At 35.7% G+C, this 20,443-nt stretch overlaps 1 protein-coding gene and 1 long non-coding RNA gene across 2 annotated transcripts in view; one reads left to right on the top strand and one right to left on the bottom strand.

Moving 5' to 3' along the window:
- The window catches only part of LOC140520331 (uncharacterized), a 139,894-nt gene that overhangs the window by 88,701 nt on the left and 30,750 nt on the right, over positions 1-20,443 (bottom strand). The gene's annotated exons all lie outside the window — the stretch shown is intronic.
- On the top strand, positions 2,954-3,898 carry LOC140527476 (olfactory receptor 2AG1-like). The gene has a single exon (XM_072644444.1). The coding sequence runs from the start codon at positions 2,954-2,956 to the stop codon at positions 3,896-3,898; it is 945 nt and encodes a 314-aa protein (XP_072500545.1).

Here is a 20,443-nt window from a genome sequence, read left to right as displayed (position 1 = left end):
ACCAAATCCTTCACTACTATTTTTATCATCATTTCATAGTGCCATTGTTTACTAGTCTTCATGTTTTTGAGAAGAAAATAAAAAATATTTCATAACTTCAACAGCCTAGTCTCTGGATTTGGAAGAAAGAGGAATAATATCATTCCTTCATCTCCCAGCACTTGTCCCTACCTGAACTTCCTAATGAGTTGAGAGGAATGCCTGTGACATTGACAACCTACCTACACTCATTCCCTGATGATTAATACATTCCTCATCCCATTCTGATATCCCCATTATCATTTAAACCGCTCTCTTGCCACTCCATAATCCAATCACTTATTCCCACTCATCTCAACCCAGTCTTCCTAATTTTCCACTCTGAAGTTACCCATCCCTTCTACTATGTCCTCTGGAACAGTACTTCATAAGTAATAATCTAGCTTTTATCTATAATATTTTCCTTTCCCATTCTCTCCATCTTCCAGCTCACAATGAAACGCATCTTCTTTCTAATAACACACAATCCCTGGCTTCCCTTTCCAATATCACCTATATTTTCTTTTATTACCTCCCCTCACTTAATCTCTCCTCCTCTGAGTTTCACTCAAACCATATCTACCACCGTATCACAATTCTGATAACCATTGGCAAATGATTTCCAAAACACTTCCCTTCTTTCTAGATTGACTTCAGCCCCTATATTTTAGTCTTTTTCTCTTACTAGGCGATGTCAACATGTATATTTTTACTCTCTCAACCACTCTAACCTCCCTGTTCCTCAACATGAGGATGTTTCCCATGATGTACTTCTCCACTCCAGTTTAGCCATGCAAAGAAGAAGATCATCTCTTTGATCTTGATAATGTTACCATCTCACTAAAGGCAATAGTCCTTCATATCACCATCACCATCATTAAAATTTGATTTACAATATATGCCTGTGTGCATGTGTGTATGTTTATTTGTATGCATACATATATATTCAAAGAGGCAGTGTTTAATGATATGGCAATGCATAATTAAAATGTTTTAGTTTGCTGTGCAACTGTAAGACTGTTGCCCTCTCTCCTGAGCCCTACATGCCCCCTCAGAAACCCCCAGATGTAGGATCAACCTGCACAAAGGAGTTCTCAAACATATATAATTTGAATTTGTTTAATCACTCTTTTAGGGAGGAAAATAATGTTCACTCAGCACTCAGTGCTCTAGAACAGTATTTCCCAAGGTGATTTATTCTGCAAACACTTAAAACAATAAGAACAACAACAAAATATGTTGTGAGTCACTAGGGTAATTTAACATGCTTCTTTTCAAAATGTTCATTAAATGCTCACAATTATTACAATAACTTTTCTCTAAAAGCACAAATTAAAATTTTGACTATATAATTACATTCATAAAGTATACAATTTTATTCTACATAAAATTTGAAAGTTTTAAACATAAAATTATGTTTATAAAATAATTACAAATATATTATATGACATTTTTGTAACAACTAAAAGTAATCTAGGAATACTTCATATTCATAATATTATCTGCAAAACTTCATATTAAATTGATTTTATAAATTTATTTGATACACATAACATCCTCAGTTAAGTAAATAATGACTTGAAAGTTTAACCTTTGTGGTGGTTTGGAAACCATTTGATGACAGGTTGTGAAATGGGGACAAATGTTGCATTTAGTCAGAATGGATCGAATTTGGGTTAGCAGTTTCACAGAAAACCAAAATTACTGCAAGCACAATAATAACAGTTTTGAATTACTGAAGAAATAAACCTATAAACATTTCAATGTAAAAATACTTGCTGTCACAGGAGAAAAAACTATATTAGCAACAAAATTGGCCAATTATTGTCAGCTTAAAGAGCCTTTAAAGAATTTTTAGTGTGACCCTCTTGGGTAATGGCCACAAATACTCAAGATGTCAGCAAACTATGAATTGGAAATAATTATTCTATAAGAAGAGGTGGAAAAGTGGAGTTCATCAATTTATACTCCAGGTGAAGGTGAGTTCCCAGCTCATACACAGGACATAGAAATCAGTCCTCACTGTCTTGGCATTATCAGGAATATATACGTTTTTTAAGGTAATCCATCACAAAACAGGATGAGAAGAGTTGTCAGAAAGCACCCACAAAAAGGATACTGCCATCACTGATGCTAGAAGCCTTTTCTCTCTGACCTTTAAGTTCCATGCTTCTTTCTCTCACAACTGTCATTCTTCCTGTTCCATCCTCAGACAAATTCCTACCATTTGAGTTTTAGGGAGGAAAAATCAAAATAAAAGTTGTGCAACACAAAATATAAATTCATGACATCATAGGACAGAAACAAGTAGAATACTAATTATGTCTTTTCAGTTTTCTTCACCTTACTACTCCACTTAAAAATTCATCCTAATATTTCTGCAAACTTGACTTTCATAAGTACAATTATGTAATTAATTCTATAAATCTATACAACCTTTATAAATCTATTATATTTAGGTAGAAAACAATAAAACTTACAAATGCAAGGAAGATTAAAGAATTCAAGAAAAAAATTATTAGGAAAATCTAAAAGAATAGTCCCTTCACATTATTGCCAGTAGTTCAATAGATTTCATGAGGATTTATACCCTAAATTTTTGTTTACACTCTATATCTGTTTATACCCCAACTTGAACTTCTGTTCAGCAGTTTTGTATTTATGTACATATTTTAAAATAATTCATCACCCTTTCCTTGGTTCAATTTGGTGGTTATCTTTGTTGAGTATTAGAGAAGAAATAGTTTTATCAGAAAGTAAACTTAATAATTGTTGCCACGAATTCAATTGACAAATGGGAAGGGTCTCATCTTCTTGACATCACTTACTGACTTTTACTGACTTGTAAGTAACATTTATGTTGATAGTATTCCTAGATTTGTTGGGCCTATATGCTTACCTCTCTGTTTTGAGCCAGGGACAAAGAGCTAGTGCAATGGAACTTTGGAATACCACGATGGAGAACAGTTTCATCCTCATTGGAATTCTTCAGGACAGTAAGCACCCTGGACTGGTTTGTGCCACAATCACATTTCTCTACCTGCTAGCAGTGATCAGCAATGGCCTCCTGCTCCTGTTGATTGCTATGGACAAGAGGCTCCATGTGCCTATGTACTTCTTACTCAGCCAGCTGTCACTTATGGATTTGCTCTATACAACTATCATTTCTCCCAAAACATTTGTGGATTACTTGCGTGGACAGAGCACCATCTCCTTCTCTGGCTGTGGTTTTCAGATATTTCTGATACTGACAATTGGAGGTGCTGAAGATACCCTGTTGGCTTTCATGTCATATGATCGCTATGTAGCCATTCGACATCCCCTGCAGTATATGGTCTTTATGAGACCAAAAGTTTGTTGGTCTATGGTGGCCACATCCTGGCTGGTGGCATTCATGAATGCCCTTGTACATACCACATACACTATGCACTTGCCTTTCTGTAGAAGCCGGGAGATAAGCCACCTTCTCTGTGAGATCCCTGCTTTGCTGAAACTGGCATGTGCTGACACCACAAAGTATCAGTTCATGTTATACTTAATGGGTGTGGCATTCCTCCTCATCCCTCTCTCTGCTATCCTTGCCTCCTATACACTAGTCTTGACTGCTGTGTTTAACATGCCCTCAAAACAGGGGAGACAGAAAGCTCTCCTTACCTGTTCATCTCATCTGACAGTGGTCGGACTCTACTATGGACCTGCTGTGTTCATGTATGTCTTGCCCAGTGCTTACCACAGTCCACAGCAGGATAATATCCTTTCTATGTTCTATATCATTATTACTCCAGCCCTGAACCCCTTGATCTATAGCCTAAGGAATAAAGATGTACTGGGAGCTTTGAAGAAGGTGCTAGAGAAATTCACCTCAGCACCAAAATTGTAGAACTTTAGGCAGATTTTTGCTTGATCTATCAGCTGAGAGCCACTACCCATCAAATTCTCTCTAGGCTTGTTTCCACCTATCTGGAAGATCTCATGAGGCACCATAATCGAATTTCCCCTTTTATTCTTCAACATTACTGCATTCCATACATGAGGTCATTCAGGATGTGAAAGGCATTTACACAAGGGGAAACACAAGGCAAATTTTATAGAAGTACAAAATATTTGACTTCTCTCACTTCTTGAAATAATTGTGCCCATGTAACAAAACTCATACTTCCTAATGCATTCTTGAATGTTTTTTAAGGAATTGTAGTCAAAATCACCACCCTATAGCTTGAAGAATATTGTTTCCTAATTTTGAAAACTAATAGAATTTGCCCCTCTTTGATCTTGTGATAATTCTCTCAGTCTCCATGATTTTCAAAGACCATAAGTAACAGTTCATCAATAGTCTATGTGTACAGCATCCCCTATGTAATTATTTTCCAATAAGTCCATTCAGCCTTTGTTTGAAGATGTCAAATTATGGTAAATCCACTATTTCCAGGGGAAATTCACTTTTGGCCTACTATACTGAGTTTTTACTTTTATCAAATAAAGTTAAGAAGTCACACCACTGAGCAACAGAGAGTAGTATATCAGGCATAAATGTGCTAGCAATGGAGAACTATTCAAAAGACACAATGCAAAAAGTGTTATAAGTAAGAATGCATGACTATAAAAAATTATGGGCCAGTGACATCGTGACAGCAAGTAGTAACCTATAGACATTGCTACACTGACATATATGCAATGTCAAGAAATTTAAACAAACAGGCAAGATTTACAGAAGGGTATAAAATGAATTCTGCAAGATGGGTAGGCACAGATGAGTTAATCAATAAGAATATAGATCTGTCAAAGAAGAAAAATAGAGCTTGGACTAGATAATTGTTTGAGTAACATTCAGGAGTGGGGGTTAGGAGGCAAAGTTAGATGCATAGGATCATTATAGGGATCAGAGGGAGGTGCTATTCATATTCAGTAAATATACACTCCTGAATTCCTTAGAGAAGTTGGTATTTAGCTCTGCAAAACACTGTAAAAGTACCTCACATAGATTCTAACTGGAGCTATGTGAGTCCATAAAGTTGTTTTAGAGAATCTAAGTTTCATTTATTATTTCTGACTTTGAAATATCACTATAATGGAGAGACCAGAGCAAGTGTCCCTACTAGGTCAAACCTATTGCATTTTCACTCTCCTTCCAAGGTCAGAAAAATGTCCTTGAGGGACAGTAGGAGAAACCACCAGATCTGGAGGCAAGATCTGAGTTAAAATCCAACCTCAGACACATAATACTTGTTTGACCTTGGGAAAATTACTTAACTTTTTCCTTACTTGTAAAATGGGAATAACAAAAGCATTTACATTCCTGGGTTATTGTGAGGGCTAAATAATATATTTAAAGCACTTTGAAAACCTGAAAGCACTAAGTAAATGCCAGCTATGACAATAACAACATTATTATATTTGGTGTTACTATTGTTATTATTATTTTTTTCAGAGATATCTGCTCAGTATAAAACAAATTGAATCAATTAAGGTAGCTCAAAGAATATTGGATAAGAGTTGGGGAAGGGATTGATAACATATGTTATTAACTACAGCTTCATAATCCCTCTAGAAATCAAGGTTTGTGATGTTTTGCTCCTCGTTCTCATTTATGCCACATGTACAAGTAGTTGATAAATTTTGTGATATCTCTCATAATATCAAATAGTAATAATATCATAATGTTTCTCCTAATATAACCACCACCCGATTTCAAGACCTTATCACATATCATGCATGAACTATTATACTACCTTATATATGTCCTCCTTACTTAAAGTACCCCACCCATTTTAGTTCATCCTCCACTCAGTAAACACATACACATTTCATTAGGCCATGGCACTTTGGAGTAATCTCCAGTCACTCTGAATTTTACTATGGCATCCTTTTCAACTGAACCCCTTCCTATTTTTCCAGTCATTTTTTTTTTTTTTAGCACAGTACTCTTCTTCATAGATTGTGTGGTCAAGGGATACTATTAGCTTCATAGTTACTTAAATAGAATTCTCTTTCACTCTTTCTTTCCACTGACCATCTCCCTTCCCTGGAATGCCTCTTCACCTCTTCCTTTTATGACTCAGATTGCTACAAACACTCCTTTTCAAACAATCATTTATTTGTTTGTTTGTGTTCAGATACTGTTTTCTATGTGAAACCATTTCTGATCTTCACAGCTGATAATTTTCTCTCTCCTCAAACTATCTTGAATTAATTTTGCATGCATTTGCATTGTGGATGTGATTATTCCTGTGTATGTTATATACCAAATCAGGACCACAGGCCTGTTTATGTTCAGTCAAGCTAAAAATGGTTTTGGATTTTAAAATGATATTATTTAATTTTAACATGAAAAAAAATTCTCAGATCACTGAAGGGCCAGATTTGGCCTCAAACTTTGGTTTGCTGACTCTCAGATAGATCAAGGGCAAAGGGAAACTAATCACTGTAGATTGAGTGCAGGTTCTATGGATTCTCTTTCATGAATTGGTTTGTTTGCATATTTGTGGCTATATTCTAATGCAAAATATTTGTTCACACTGTAATAATTAACATAATGATTTTTTGATTATATAGATACACATAAAAATGTAAACTAGGTTATGATACTATAAACAATGTCAAACTCAAAGAACTAGTGACTAATTACATTATAAATATTAAAAAGTCATTATGAGAGTAATAGCAGTGAAGTAGAACACCAATATTTTTAACTAGAGCTAAAGTGTTTCTATAACTAACAACATAGAAAGAAAAAATAAAATACTATTAACTTGTGCACATAGATTTAAATAATTAGAAAATCCACCAAGTATCAATCCAAAGAAGAAAAAAAATTAATTTAGACGACCTAAGCCAAAATAAAATTTGAAACAGAAAAATATTTTATGAAATACACTGTGCAAAGATTTAAAAAAATTAATAAGATGCTAACAGATTCAACAAAAATAAAGGAAAACCAAATTTACAACATAAAAATGAACATGCTGAATGTACCCGAGAGAAGTAAATAAAATTACCAGAGATCACTACATTCAATTAAAAGACCTATCATTTTACATTTATAGTCAATCCATATTATTGCATGGTTTAAATACAGACAATATTATAATTTTCAAATTATTGGAAATTGTCCCTATGATAATAGAATGGCATGCAGTGGGTATGTGTAGATTATAATACCTAACAAACAGGTAATTTTGAAGGAGAATTAAACTCAAAGGTGTCATCAGTCAAGGTTCTGAATGAAAAAGAAGATATATTGGTCACATGGCAAGATTGAGGCCTTTATACTTCCTTCATATCTATATGATATCAAGAAAAATATAGCATATTGAGTAGTCTCTCTCTTCCTGTGGTAATTCTGTAGAAGGAAATGGTCAATATTCCTACATTATAATGAAACATGTATAGTTTATTGTCTACACTATTGACAGAATACTTACGTTTATAAATTCTTAGAGCATGCTGCAAAAATGAGAATTAAATGAAATTGGTTGAATTAATTAAAAATGTAAATGCCTAAATAAGGGTGAAGCCAAGATGGAGGAGTTCAGGTGGATGGACCTGCTCTAGCTCTCCACATATAGCCTATAAAATACCTGTAAAAAATGAATGACTAAACAAATTCTAGAGCAACAGAAGCAACAAAATGGCAGTGAAACAGATTTCCAGACCAAAATAGCCTGGAAGGCTGATAGGGAAGACCTATCACACCTGGCTTGAAGTGGAGCACAGCCCACTGTGGACCTCACAGCACTGACAGGACTGGAGCAGGTTTCAGGGCTTAGAATCACGGGCAGTTTCTGTGGTTCCCAGATTTCTAAACCCACAAGTGTCAAAGACAGCTTCAAAAGTCAGTAAGAAAGCTCTTTTGCCTGGGTGAGAGGGGAGCCACTGTGGCAGCAGTTTCCACTTTAGGAGCCCTCGACCTAAAGACCCTGGGAAAATTGAGCAACTGATCTGAGTCAAACTAATGTCACCCTGGTGTCTTCGATATCCATGATATACAATTGTTAGAATATACCATCTCCATATCTCTTTCAGGTCAAATACTTTATCTTAGCTTAATACCTTCCCTCTGATGATTACTTCCAGGTTATCTGGTATATATGTTATTTATTATATCTATTTCCATGCTGTCTTTCCCATTACACTGTGACCTTACTGAGAACAGGCAGTCCTTTTCTTTAATCTTTTCTTGTATTCCTAGAGCATTACACAGAGCCTGGCACATAGTAGGAAGTTAGTAAACACTAGCTGATTAGCTAGTTGACTTTTCCCTTGAGATTGAACTTCTTTGTTCCACAGAACCTTCCATAATCTCTCATCCATTTGCAGCTGAAAGTAATTTTGGCTTTCATATATTTTTTACATCACATTGTCTACTTTTCTTTGCACCTATCAGATTCTTATCCTAGTGTATTAGACTATAAGCTTCCTGAAGACAAGAACTCTCATACTACCTTGCACATAGTAGGATTAAATAAATATTTAATTGGATGAAGTGAATTTACCACCACAGGGAAGATTATTATGTACTTATAGAAAAATGCAATAAGATGATTTTTTTAAAATTAATTTGTTTATTTTAGTTTTCACCATTCATTTCCACAAGATTCTGAGTTCCAAATTTTCTTCCTATCTCTCCCCTCCCTCACCCCCCCAAAAACGTGCTTTCTTATTACCCCTTCCCATAATCTGCTCTCTCTTCTATCACACCCCTCCCTTCTCTTATTCCCATCTTCTCTCTCTTTTTTTTTTTTGTAGGGCAAGAGAGATTTATATACCCCCATTATCTGTATTTCTTATTTACCAATTTGCATACAAAAACAATTCTCAATTTTCATTCCTAAATCTTTGAGTTCCAATTACTCTCCTTTCCTCCCTCCACACACATCCCCACTGTGAAGACAAGAAATTCAATATAGGCTATACATGTGCAGTTATGAAAAATACTTCCTTAATATTCGTCTTGTGAAAAACTAACTATATTTCCCTTCATCCTATCCTGTCCCCCATTTATTCTATTCTCTCTTTTGTCCTTGTCCCTCCCCAAAGTGTTTACTTCTAATTACTCCGTCCTCCCATTTGCCCTTCCTTCTATCATTCCCCCCCACAGCCCATTTATCCCCTTCTCCCCTACTTTCCTATAGAGTAAGATAGATTTTCATACCAAATCAAGTGTGCATGTTATTCCTTCCTTAAGCCAAATGTGATGAGAGTAAGCATCACTTTTTCACTCTCACCTCCCCCTTTTTCCCTTCTATTGAAAAAAACTTTTTCTTGCCTCTTTTATGAGAACTAATTTGCCCCATTCCATTTATCTCTTTCTCCTCCCAGTGTATTTCTCTCTCACCCTTTAAATTTAGTTTTAGATGTCATCCTTTCCTATTCAACTCACCTTGTGCCCTCTGTCTATATGTATACAATCCCTCCAACTACCCAAATCCTGAGAAAAGCCTCAAGAGTTACAAATATATTTCCATGTAGGAATGTAAACAGTTCAACTTCAGTAAGTTTCTTATGATTTCTTGTTCTTGTTTACCATTTGATGCTTCTCTTGATTCTTTTGTTTGAAAGTCAAATTTTCTATTTGGTCTTTTCATGAAGAATGCTTGAAATTCCTCTATTTCACTGAATGACCATTTTTTCCCCTGAGGTGTTATACCCAGTTTTGCTCAGTAGGTAATTCTTTCTTTTAATCCTAGTTCCTTTGACTTCTGGAATATCATATTCCAAGTCCTTAGATCTCTTAATGTAAAAGCTGTAAGATGTTGTGTTATCCTGATTGTATTTCCACAATACTTGAACTGTTTCTTTTTGACTACTTGCAATATTTTCTCCTTGACTTGGGAACTCTTGAATCTGGCCAAAATATTCCTAGGAGATTTTCTTGTTGGATTTCTTTCAGGAGATGATTGGTGGATTCTTTCAGTATTTATTTTATACCCTAGTTCTAGAATATCAGGGCAGTTCTCCTTGATAATTTCATGAAAGTTGATGTTTAGGCTCTTTTTTTGATCATGGCTTTCAAGTAGCACAATAATTTTTAATTTTCTCTCCTGGATCTATTTTCCAGGCCAGTTTTTCTTTTTTTCCAAAAGAGATGTTTCACATTGTCTTCTATTTTTTCATTCCTTTGGTTTTATTTTATAATTTTTTGGTTTCTCATAAAGTCATTAGCTTCCATCTGCTGCATTCAAATTTTTAAAGAACTGTTTTCTTAAGTGAGCTTTTGAATGTCCTTTTCCATTTCACTAATTCTGCTTTTAAAAGCATTTTTTTCTTCATTAGCTTTTTTGGACCTCTTTTCCCATTTGAGTTAGTGTACTTTTATAGGTCTTCTTTTCTTCAGCATTTATTTGGATCTCCTTTAGCAAGCTGTTGACTCAGTTTTCATGATTTTCTTACATAACTCTCATTTCTCTTCCCAAATTTTTCTCCACCTCTCTTAGTTGACTTTCAAAATCTCTTGAGCTCTTCCATGGCCTGAGATCATTGCAAATTTATTTTAGAGATTTTGGATCAAGGAACCTTGACTTTGATGTCTTCCTCTAATGGTATGCTACGTACTTCCTCATCTGAAAGGATGGCTGAAAATACCTGTTCACCAATAAAGTAACCTTCTATAGAAATATTAAAAGCTAAAATAGAGCAACTTCAAATGATTAGAAGATATTAAATGTCTATATGTAAATGCTTGTATTACCAGAGTTTCAAATGCAGACATTTTCTGCTTCTCTGTTTTCTGGGTTTCTTAGACATGTCAGAGAGTTCATATATCCCAACAAGGCAGATATCCCAAAAGCAAAATAAAATGCATAAATAAAGGATGAAAAAGCCATATAAAAACAAAGGATGTCATATCAGCATAGGATTCTGTGATAATGTTAAAGACTGGAAAGTACTACCATTTGGGCACAGGTCACCATTAGGCCAGTTGAATAACCAGTTATACTGAACTATTAGTGAGGATGAACAGAATATTGAAGGAGAAATCAAGAAAAGAGGTTGAACAGCATAAAGGGAATATATAAACTTTGATAGGAGACCTGAATATTTTAAGTAATACTTAACGAAGATTACAGAATATCTATCCTTCTGTTACTTCGACTGTAAAACTAAAGAAATAGTTGCAAAACAACACTCTATGACATTTGAATGAAATGTCATATATTTCGATCCAATTCCATATAAAGACATTTTTCACTTAAATTCATGCTAATAGGTACTGAAGGATGGACATGGAAGTGGAACAAATTAAGGGTCTGGAATTTGTCAATGTAGGAATGTATCTAATTTTAAAAAAATATATAGTGAAGTTAAGTAAACATTTATTGGGTTCTAAACATCATTCCAGTTTCTAAGAACTCATTTAGTAGATAGAATATGTTCCACAGGGTGATGAGCCCTTTTTGAGCAAGCCAAGATAGAAACATGGGGCAAAGAAAAATTCTAGAAAATGACTCATATAACCAGAATTAAGAGTAACTAGAATATAATGGAAGTAAAAAATTTAAATTCTTAAATCCATGGTAAGGAGAAATTGATGGTACCAACAGTTGAAGACAGCACCAGTTGATGATTGTCATCCTTGATGATTTACAATAAATTTTGATGGTTCATGCTCTTTATTATTATGGAGTCTGTTACATGGAGCTGGGGGAGCACAGAGTGCACAGGCTGCACCTGTGCAGACTCTGTCATAGCAGAGTGTAACAGGAACTGTCAGGGCAGACTAATGCAGAAGTAGCAGTGAGAATTCTCAAACAAAGTGGCATAGGATGAGAATCCAGCAGAACTGAATGAAAGAGAAATGCAGGGCCCCTGGTAATAGCAGCAGCTATTCCTGAGTCAGTCTCCAGATTAAATATTTAAAAGTCACCCACTGGAATATCCAGGAGCCAAGATGGTGCAGTAAACTGTAAGTGCTTGTTGACCTTAAAAAACTGAGAGAATATTTTCCCTAGAAAATACTAGAATAGTGGGATCCACAGAAGAGGCACATCAGTCTCTCAGCTCTAGAGGTTAGGGAGATTGAAAATAAGAGTACCTCTTGCTGTGCCAGAAGGGGAACAGTGCATTACTGGTGGTGTCCCAGACATCCCTACATCAGCTCACCAAGAGGAGATCCTGAGTTCCACTTGGGTGGAGCCTATAAGTGCCAACACCAGAGCCCTAGGTAAGCCTTAGCAGAGCCAAGGGAATTAGACAGACACCAGCACAGTCAGGGTTCACCAGCCACTGTGCCTGTCTGTGCTCTAGTTCAGAGGAGGAGAACTCCAAAATCAGACTATACCTCCCCCACATCTCACATTGTGAGTTTCAGTTTAATTGAAGAGAAACTCAGAAAGATTTTACCTGTCCTCAGTCTTAGCACACACCAGCCCTCAGCACCAGGTAAGCTGCAGCATTCTATATTCTAGTTGCAAGAACCAGAGGCCACAACACACAAAGTCTCCAGGCCTCAAAACAAGAAACGTGGGATAGAGCCCCCTATGCTCCAGAAGCAGAGATCCACTTTAAATTCCAGGAAAAAAGGCAATCACTGTGAACAGGAAGCAAATCAGAAAAAAACAAAGACCATAAAACCTTACCATGGGGACAGAAAAGACCAAAATACAAATACAAAAGAGGACAGCATTGACAATATACCCACTTCTGAAACTTCAAAAAGGAGTATGAACTGGTCTCAAGCCCAAAAAGCATTCTTGAAAGATCTCTAGAAGGCGTTTAAAAGCCAAATTAGAAAGGTAGAAGAAAAATTAGTCAAGGATTTCAAAAATACAGTTGACAAAAAAAATAAATAAATAATTCACTGAAAAGAACAGCTCCTTAAAAAGTAAAATTAGTCAAATGGATAAGAAGGTACAAAATCTAACCAGAGAAAATAACTCCTTAAAAGGAAAAATAACTGGAAAATTGGAAAAGGAGGTACAAAAGATAACTGAAGAAAACAATGTATTAAAAATTAGAATTGGACAAGTGGAAGCTAATGGCTCTATGAGACATCAAGAATAAATCACACAAAATCTAAAGACTGAAAAACTAGAAGAAAATGTAAAACATTTCATTGGAAAAACAACCTACCTGGAAAATAGATCCTGGAGACAAAAATCTAAGAACTATTAGTCTACTGGAAAGTCATGATGAAAAATAAGCCTGAATTGTATCTTCCAAGAAATTATCAAGGAAAACTGCTCTGAGGTCCTACACCCAGAGGGCAGAATAATAATCAAAAGAATCCACCAATCACCTCCTGAAAGAGATCCCAAATTGAAAACAATAAGGAATATTATTGCCAAATTCCAGAACTATCAATTTAATGAGAAAATATTTCAAACAGCCACAAAAAAACAATTCAAATATCTAGGAAATAGTCAGTATCACACAGGACTTTACAACTTCTACATTAAAGGATCTCAGGGATTGAAGTATGATATTCTGTAAGGAAACGGAGCTTGGACTACAACCAAGGATCAATTACCCAGCAAAACTGACCACAATATTTCAGGCAAGGAGACGGACATTCAGTGATATAAGGGATTTTCAGACCTTCTTGATGAAAAGGCCAGAGCTCAATAGAAAATTTGATCTTCAAATACAAGGCTGAAAAGAGGCATAAAAAGATAAACAGGGTGAGAAAAAAAACTTGTTATTCCATTTGGGCAAACTGATTACATTCCTTTATGGCAGGATGATACTTGTTAATCTTGAGAATTGTTGGTTTATTATTACATTTGAAAGGCACATACACAGATGGAGGGTGTGGGTATAAATTAATTGATTTCATGATAGAAAAAGAAAAAAGGTAGAAGGGATCATAACAGGAGAAGAGAAAAGGGCAGATAAGGTAAATTACATCACAGGAAGAGGCACAAAACCGTTTTATAGGAGAGGAATAGACGGGAGGGGGGTGAGTGTTGTTTGACTTTCACTCTCCTCTGATTTGATTCAAGGAGTGAACAACATGCTCACTTAAGTACAGACATTTAATTTGCTCTACAGATAGTAGGAGAGGAAAGGAGAAACAAAAACAAAACAAAAAGGAGGTGAGGCTAAAAGGGAGGGAAGAAGTAGTAAGGGAAAACAGAAATGAAAGGGGGGGGTGTTGATAGAAAGGAGGGAATATTGAGGGAAGCTGTTGTCAAAAGTAAAATTCCAGGAGGAGAAGGGACAAGGGAGAAATAAAAGCATAAATGGGAGGAATGGGATAGAGAGAAAGACACAGATACTAATCATAACTGTGAATGTGAATGGGATTAACTCTCTCATGAAACGGAGGTGCATAGCAGAATGAATTAAAAACCATAATCACACAATATGTTGTTTACAAAGTAACACATTTGAAACAGGGGGATACACACAGGGTAAAGGTAAAAGGTTGGAGCAGAATATATTATGCTTCAGTTGATGTAAAAAAAGCAGGGGTAGTGATTCTAATCTCAAACAAAGCAAAGAAAACTATATCTTGATAAAAGGCACCACAGATAATGAAGTAATGTTATTACTTAACATATGTGCACAAAGTAGTATAGCAATCCATAATCTTAGAGGAGAAGTTAAGGAAATTACAGAAAGAGATATATAGCAAAACTATATGGGTAGAGGACCTCTACCTTCCCCTCTCTGAACTTGATAAATCTAACCTCAAATAAACAAGAAAGAAGTTAAAGGGGTAAATAGAATTCCAGATAAAATAGATATTATAGACCTCTGGAGAAAACTGAATGGACAAAGAAAGCAATATAGATTTTTTTCAGTGATACATGGCACATACACAAAAACTGACCACATACTAGGGCATAAAAACCTCACAATACAAAGACAGAGATAGTCAATGCATCCTTTTCAGATCATGATGCAGTAAAACAAAATATAAGTAATAAGGGCCATAGGAAGATAGACCAAAAATTAATTGGAAATGAAATAATCAAATCCTAAAGAATAAATGGGTTAAACAATAAATCAAAGAAATGATCAACAACTTCATTCAAGAAAATGACAATAATGATACAACCTACCAAAACTTATGTTATGTTGTGAAAGTAGTTCTTATGGGAAGTTTTATATCATTGAATGCTTACATGAAAAAAAACTAAGGAAGAAGAGATATTGAATTGGTCATTTACCTGAAAAAACTAGGATAAAAACAAATTGAAAATCCCCAAGTAAACACCAAATTAGAAATTGAGAATAGTAAAAGGAGAGATTAATAAAATTGAAATTAAGAAAACTAGTGAACTAATAAATAAGAATAAGAGTTGATTTTATGAAAAAACTAATAAAATTGATAAACCTTTGGTCAATTTGATTTAAAAAAAAGAAAGAAGGAAATCAAATTACCAGTATCAAAAATGAAAAATGTGAACTCCCCTTCAATGAAGAGGAAATTAAGAACATAATTAGAAATTATTTTGTCCAATTGTATGCCCATAAATTTGGTGATCTAAGTGAAACAAATGAATATTTTTTTTAAAAAATGTAAATTTCCCAGATTAACAGAAGAGGAAGTAAAATAGTCAAATAGCCACATCCCAAAAAAAGATATCGAACAAGCCATCAATGAACTCCCTAGGAAAAAATCTCCAGGGCCAGATGTATCAACAAGTGAATTCTATCAAACATTTAAAAGAACAGTTAATTCCAATACTATACAGACTATTTGGGAAAACTGGTGAATGAGTTCTATCAAATTCTTTTTTTAATAAAAATAGGGTTCTGATACCTACCCTGGGAAGAGCCAAAACAGAGAAAGAAAATTGTAGAACAATTTCCCCAAGGAATATAAATGCAAAAAATTTAAGTAAGATATTAGCAAAAAGCTTACAGCAAATTATCACGAGAATAAATACATTATGATCAGGTAGGATTTATATCAAGAATTCAGGGGCAAGGAGCCAAGATGGTGGAGTAGAAAGATACACAGATGCTTAGCTCTTACCCCACAGCCCATAAAACACCTGTAAAGAAGAACTGTCAACAAATTATAGAGCAGCAGAAGACACAGAACAATGGAGTGGAGGAGATTTCTGTTCCAGAGAGACCTAAAAAACCAATGAGAAAGGTCTGTCATGCACCAGATTCAGAGCAGAGCCCATCCCTGCCTTGACCACATGGCACCAAGAGCAGCAGATCCAGGCAGGCTTCAGGGACAGAGTCTCCAGCAACAACGCAGATCCCTCAACTGGCAGGCTCCAAAGGTCAGTGAGAGGTTTTTTTTGGCTGGCTGAGAGGGGAGCAGGGTGTCCCCATACCTCAGGCCCCCTTGGGAAGCAGTAGCGGAGGCAGCAGCAGGCAGGGACTCCCAAAGCAGGCAGTGGTCCCCATCCATTATTGAAGGTCTCCAAGTAAACCCCCTGAGGGAACTAAACCCAGTGTGGTTGCCCTGCCCCCACCTGAGCAGCTGAACTTAATCTCACACTGAATAGCAGTCTGAAAGCCCCAGAAGCTTAGAAGCAGCATTTGAATCTGAGCCCCCAAGTGCTGGCTGGGCAGAACTGGAGGTGAGGTGGTTGTGGAGAAGTAACTCAGAAGTTAAGTAACTGGCTGGGAAAATGTCTAGAAAAAGGGAAAAAAATAAGACCATAGAAGGTTACTTTTTTGGGGAAGAGTTGTCTCCCCCCATCCTTTCAGATAAAGAAAAACAAGGCATACTGTCAGAGGAAGTCAAGGCATCTGCCCTCAAAGGTAACTTCAAATGGGCTCAGGCAATAGAAGACCTTAAAAAACAAGTTAGCAGCTTACTAAAGGAGAAACAAACAAACAAACAAAAAAACCACTGAGGAAAATAGCAGCTTTAAAAACAGGCTAACTCAACTGGAAAAAGATGTCCAAAAAGCCAACAAGGAGAAGAAGGTTTTAAAAAGCAGAATTAGCCAAATGGAGGAGAAGGTTCAAAAGCTCACTGAACAGAATAATTCCTTCAAAGAGAGAATTGAGTTCAGGGAAACAAATGACTATGAGTTAAACCAAGAAGTTAGTAAACAAAACCAAAAATGTGAAAAAATAGAAAGTAAGGTGCAGCAACTCATTGGAAAAACAACTGACCTGGAAAATAGATCCAGGAGAAATAATTTAAAGAGTAGTGGACTACCTGAAAGCCATAATCAAAAAAAGAGCCTAGACATTATCTTCCATGAAATTATCAAGGAAAACTGCCCTGATGTTATAGAATCAGAGGCAAAATGGATATTGAAAGAATTCATCATTCACCTCCTGAACAAAACCTGAATAGAGAAACTCCTGGGAATATTGTGGCCAAATTCCAGAGTTCCCAGATCAAGGAGAAAATACTACAAGCAGCTAGAAAGAAACAATTTGAGTACTGTGGAAATACAATTAGAATAACACAGGATCTGGCAGCTTCAACGTTGAGGGATCGAAGGGCTTGGAGTGGGATATTTCAGAAGTTAAAGGAACTGGGATTGAAACCAAGAATCACCTACCCAGCAAATCTGAATATAATACTTCAAAGGAAAAAATGGTCATTCAGTGATATAGATGACTTTCAAGACTTCATGTTGAGGAAAAGACCAGATCAATATTTAAAAATTTGACTTCCCAAGACAAGAATCAAGAGAAACATGGAAAGGTAAACAGAAAAGAAAAATCATAAAAGACTCTCTAAAGCTGAACTGTTTACATTACTACATGGAAAGAAAATATGAACTCCTGAATTTTTTCTCAGTATTTGGGCATTTGGAGAAAATGTACATACACACACACACACACATACACATAGATAGATAGAGAGTACAGGGTGTGTTATATCAGAAGAGGTAATATCCACACATGCAAAAAATAAAATAAAATAAAAATTAAGGGGTGAAGGAGGAAAATTCCGGGAAGAGAAAAGGAGTAATGGAATGGGGCAGGCTATAACTCAAAAAAGAGATAAGAAAAGTCTTATTCAATGGAGGAGATAAGGGAGAAGGGGAGAGGGGGGGGGAATTAAAGCCACTCTTCCCAAGTGTGGCTGAAGGAGAGAATAACATGCTCACTAAATTTCTTATGAAAATTTATATACACCAGAGGAAAGTTGGAGAGGAGGCAACAAGTGGAGTGAGGGGAATGTTAGAAGGGAGGGCAAATGGGAGAAGGGAGTCACTAGAAATAAACACTTTCAAGAAGGGACAAGGTCAATTATAGGGGGGAATAAGAAGGGGGGATACGGTAAGTCAGAGGGCAATATAATTAGTATTACATAACATGATTGCTATGGAATTTTTTTGCAAAACAACATATATTAAATCTCTATTGAATTGCTTGCCTTCTCAGTAGGGCTGGGGAGGGAGGGGGCTGGGAGAAAAGTTGGAATTCAAAGTATTAGAAAAGAATGTTGAGAATTTTATTGCATATAATCGGGAAATAAGAACTGCAGGGATAGGGCTATGGAAATTTGTCTTGCCCTGCAAGAAAAGAGAGAAGATGGGGATAGGAGAGGGTTGGGGTGTGATGGAAGGGAAGGTACATTGAGGGAAGGAGTAATCAGAATGCAAGGTGTTAGGAAGTGGGGGGAGGGGAGCGATAGGGAGAAAAATTGGACATCTTACAAAGTGAGGTAAAAGAAATTAGTATTAAAACAATAGACTGAATTAATTACTGAGAATAAATCAATGACATCTTTAGTTTGGAGAAAAGAATTTCAGTCTAAATTTCCTAGAGGAAGGTAACCTTGGGTAAAATTTGGCATTGATGGAAAACTCAAGGTTTTAATGGTGAATTTGATTTTATGATTGCTATTTAATCAGGAACTAGAACATGTATAGAAAGACATGTAAGCCACTTAAGACTTGCCTCAAAAGATATTCCTTAGCCAAAGTGAAACTAATCATATTTGAAACCTGGTTATTGGAGCTTGCCATTTTTAGATGCTATGGGACTATTAAGTGACTGTTCTTCTGAGTTTCACTCCAGATATGGGAAGCAAGAAAGGTGATCTGAGACTCCAATACATGATGCCAGTAAGCTGAGGAGATGCTGGTATGAACTGCATAGGTGATCTCAAGGGAAGGGTGGGAGAGAAGCTGTTCAACATGGGCTGAGGTGGGATTCTCCTGATTCAATTTCCCCACTGACACCTGGCAGACTTTAAGCCTGACTGAAAGCAACTGGATAATCTGATCCTGCCTGGGGCTGACATGAAGTTGGAGAGATAGTGTATCCCTGCAATGTCCTTACTATTGGTGGCAATTTCCTATAGTCAAAAGGTTTGTAAGCTTAATACCAGATCTATTCAATTATAGATTATGGAGAGGGGAACATCCAAGGTTGTCTAAAAGCTATTAGGCATAGGACTTTAGACCAACAACTTTAAGTTAGGGTCCTTTAAAGCTTAATAATACTGTGGAGACAATTAGGTCAAGAGCTTGTGAAGTTAGCAACACAAATATTATCTGTGTCTCAGTTGGTTATGTTTTAAAAAAAATTCTTTTGTGGTCCATATTGTAAATGCTTTAAAAAGATGTATGACCTGACCAAAAGTTTGAATTGCTTTATCTGTTATAAACTGAGTTAAAAACAAAAAAAATAAAAAAAAAAAGAATTCAGGGCTGGTTCAATATTAGAAAAGCTATCAGAAATATTGATTATATCAACAAAAAAACTAACACGAACCATATGATTATTTTAATAGATGCAGAAAAAGGGTTTGACAAAATACAGTACCCATTCTTCTTGAAACAATTTCAGAGCACAGAAGTAATTGTAGCCTTCCTTAAAATAATAAGTGATATCTACCTAAAGCCATAAGTAAGCATTATATGTTACGGAGGCAATATAGATGCATTTCTAATAAGATTGGGGGTGAAATACAGATGTCCATGATCACCATTGTTTTTTCAATATGGTACTAGAAATATTAGCATTAGTAATAAAAGAAGAAAAAGAAATTGAAGGAACTGGAATAGGCAAAGAAGAAACTAAACTGTCATTGTTTTCAGACAATATGATGATACACTTAGAGAATCCAAGAGAATTCAGTAAAAACTGCTTGAAATAATAAACAGCCTTGGCAAAGTTGCAGGTTACAAAATAAACCCACATAAATCATCTGCATTTCTATATATTACTAACAAAGCCCATCAGCAAGAGACAGAAAAGGAAATCCTATTTAATGTTACTGTAGACACCATATAATATTTGGGAATCTACCTGCCAAAACAAAGTCCTGGACTATATGAATACAGTTACAAAACACTTTTTGCACAGGTAAAGTCAGATTTAAACAACTGGGAAAACATCAGTTGCTCATGTGTAGGCTGAGCTAATATAAAAAAATGACAATTCTCGTAAAATTAATTTACTTATTCAGTGCCATACCAATCACATTACCAGAAAATTATGTTCTAGAGCTAGAAAAATAATATCAAAGTTCATCTGGAAGAACAAAAAGTCCAGAATATTAAGGGAATTAAAGAAAAGAAATGCTCAGGAAGATGACCTA

The sequence above is a fragment of the Notamacropus eugenii genome, chromosome 1 (genome assembly GCF_028372415.1).
Source record: "Notamacropus eugenii isolate mMacEug1 chromosome 1, mMacEug1.pri_v2, whole genome shotgun sequence".
Classification (NCBI taxonomy): domain Eukaryota; kingdom Metazoa; phylum Chordata; class Mammalia; order Diprotodontia; family Macropodidae; genus Notamacropus; species Notamacropus eugenii.
This window is presented reverse-complemented; position numbering and strand designations above follow the sequence as displayed.

Bases quoted from the DNA above. Each gene is read 5' to 3' on its own strand.
- LOC140527476 (XM_072644444.1), top strand. From the start codon at position 2,954: ATGGAACTTTGGAATACCACGATGGAGAACAGTTTCATCCTCATTGGA.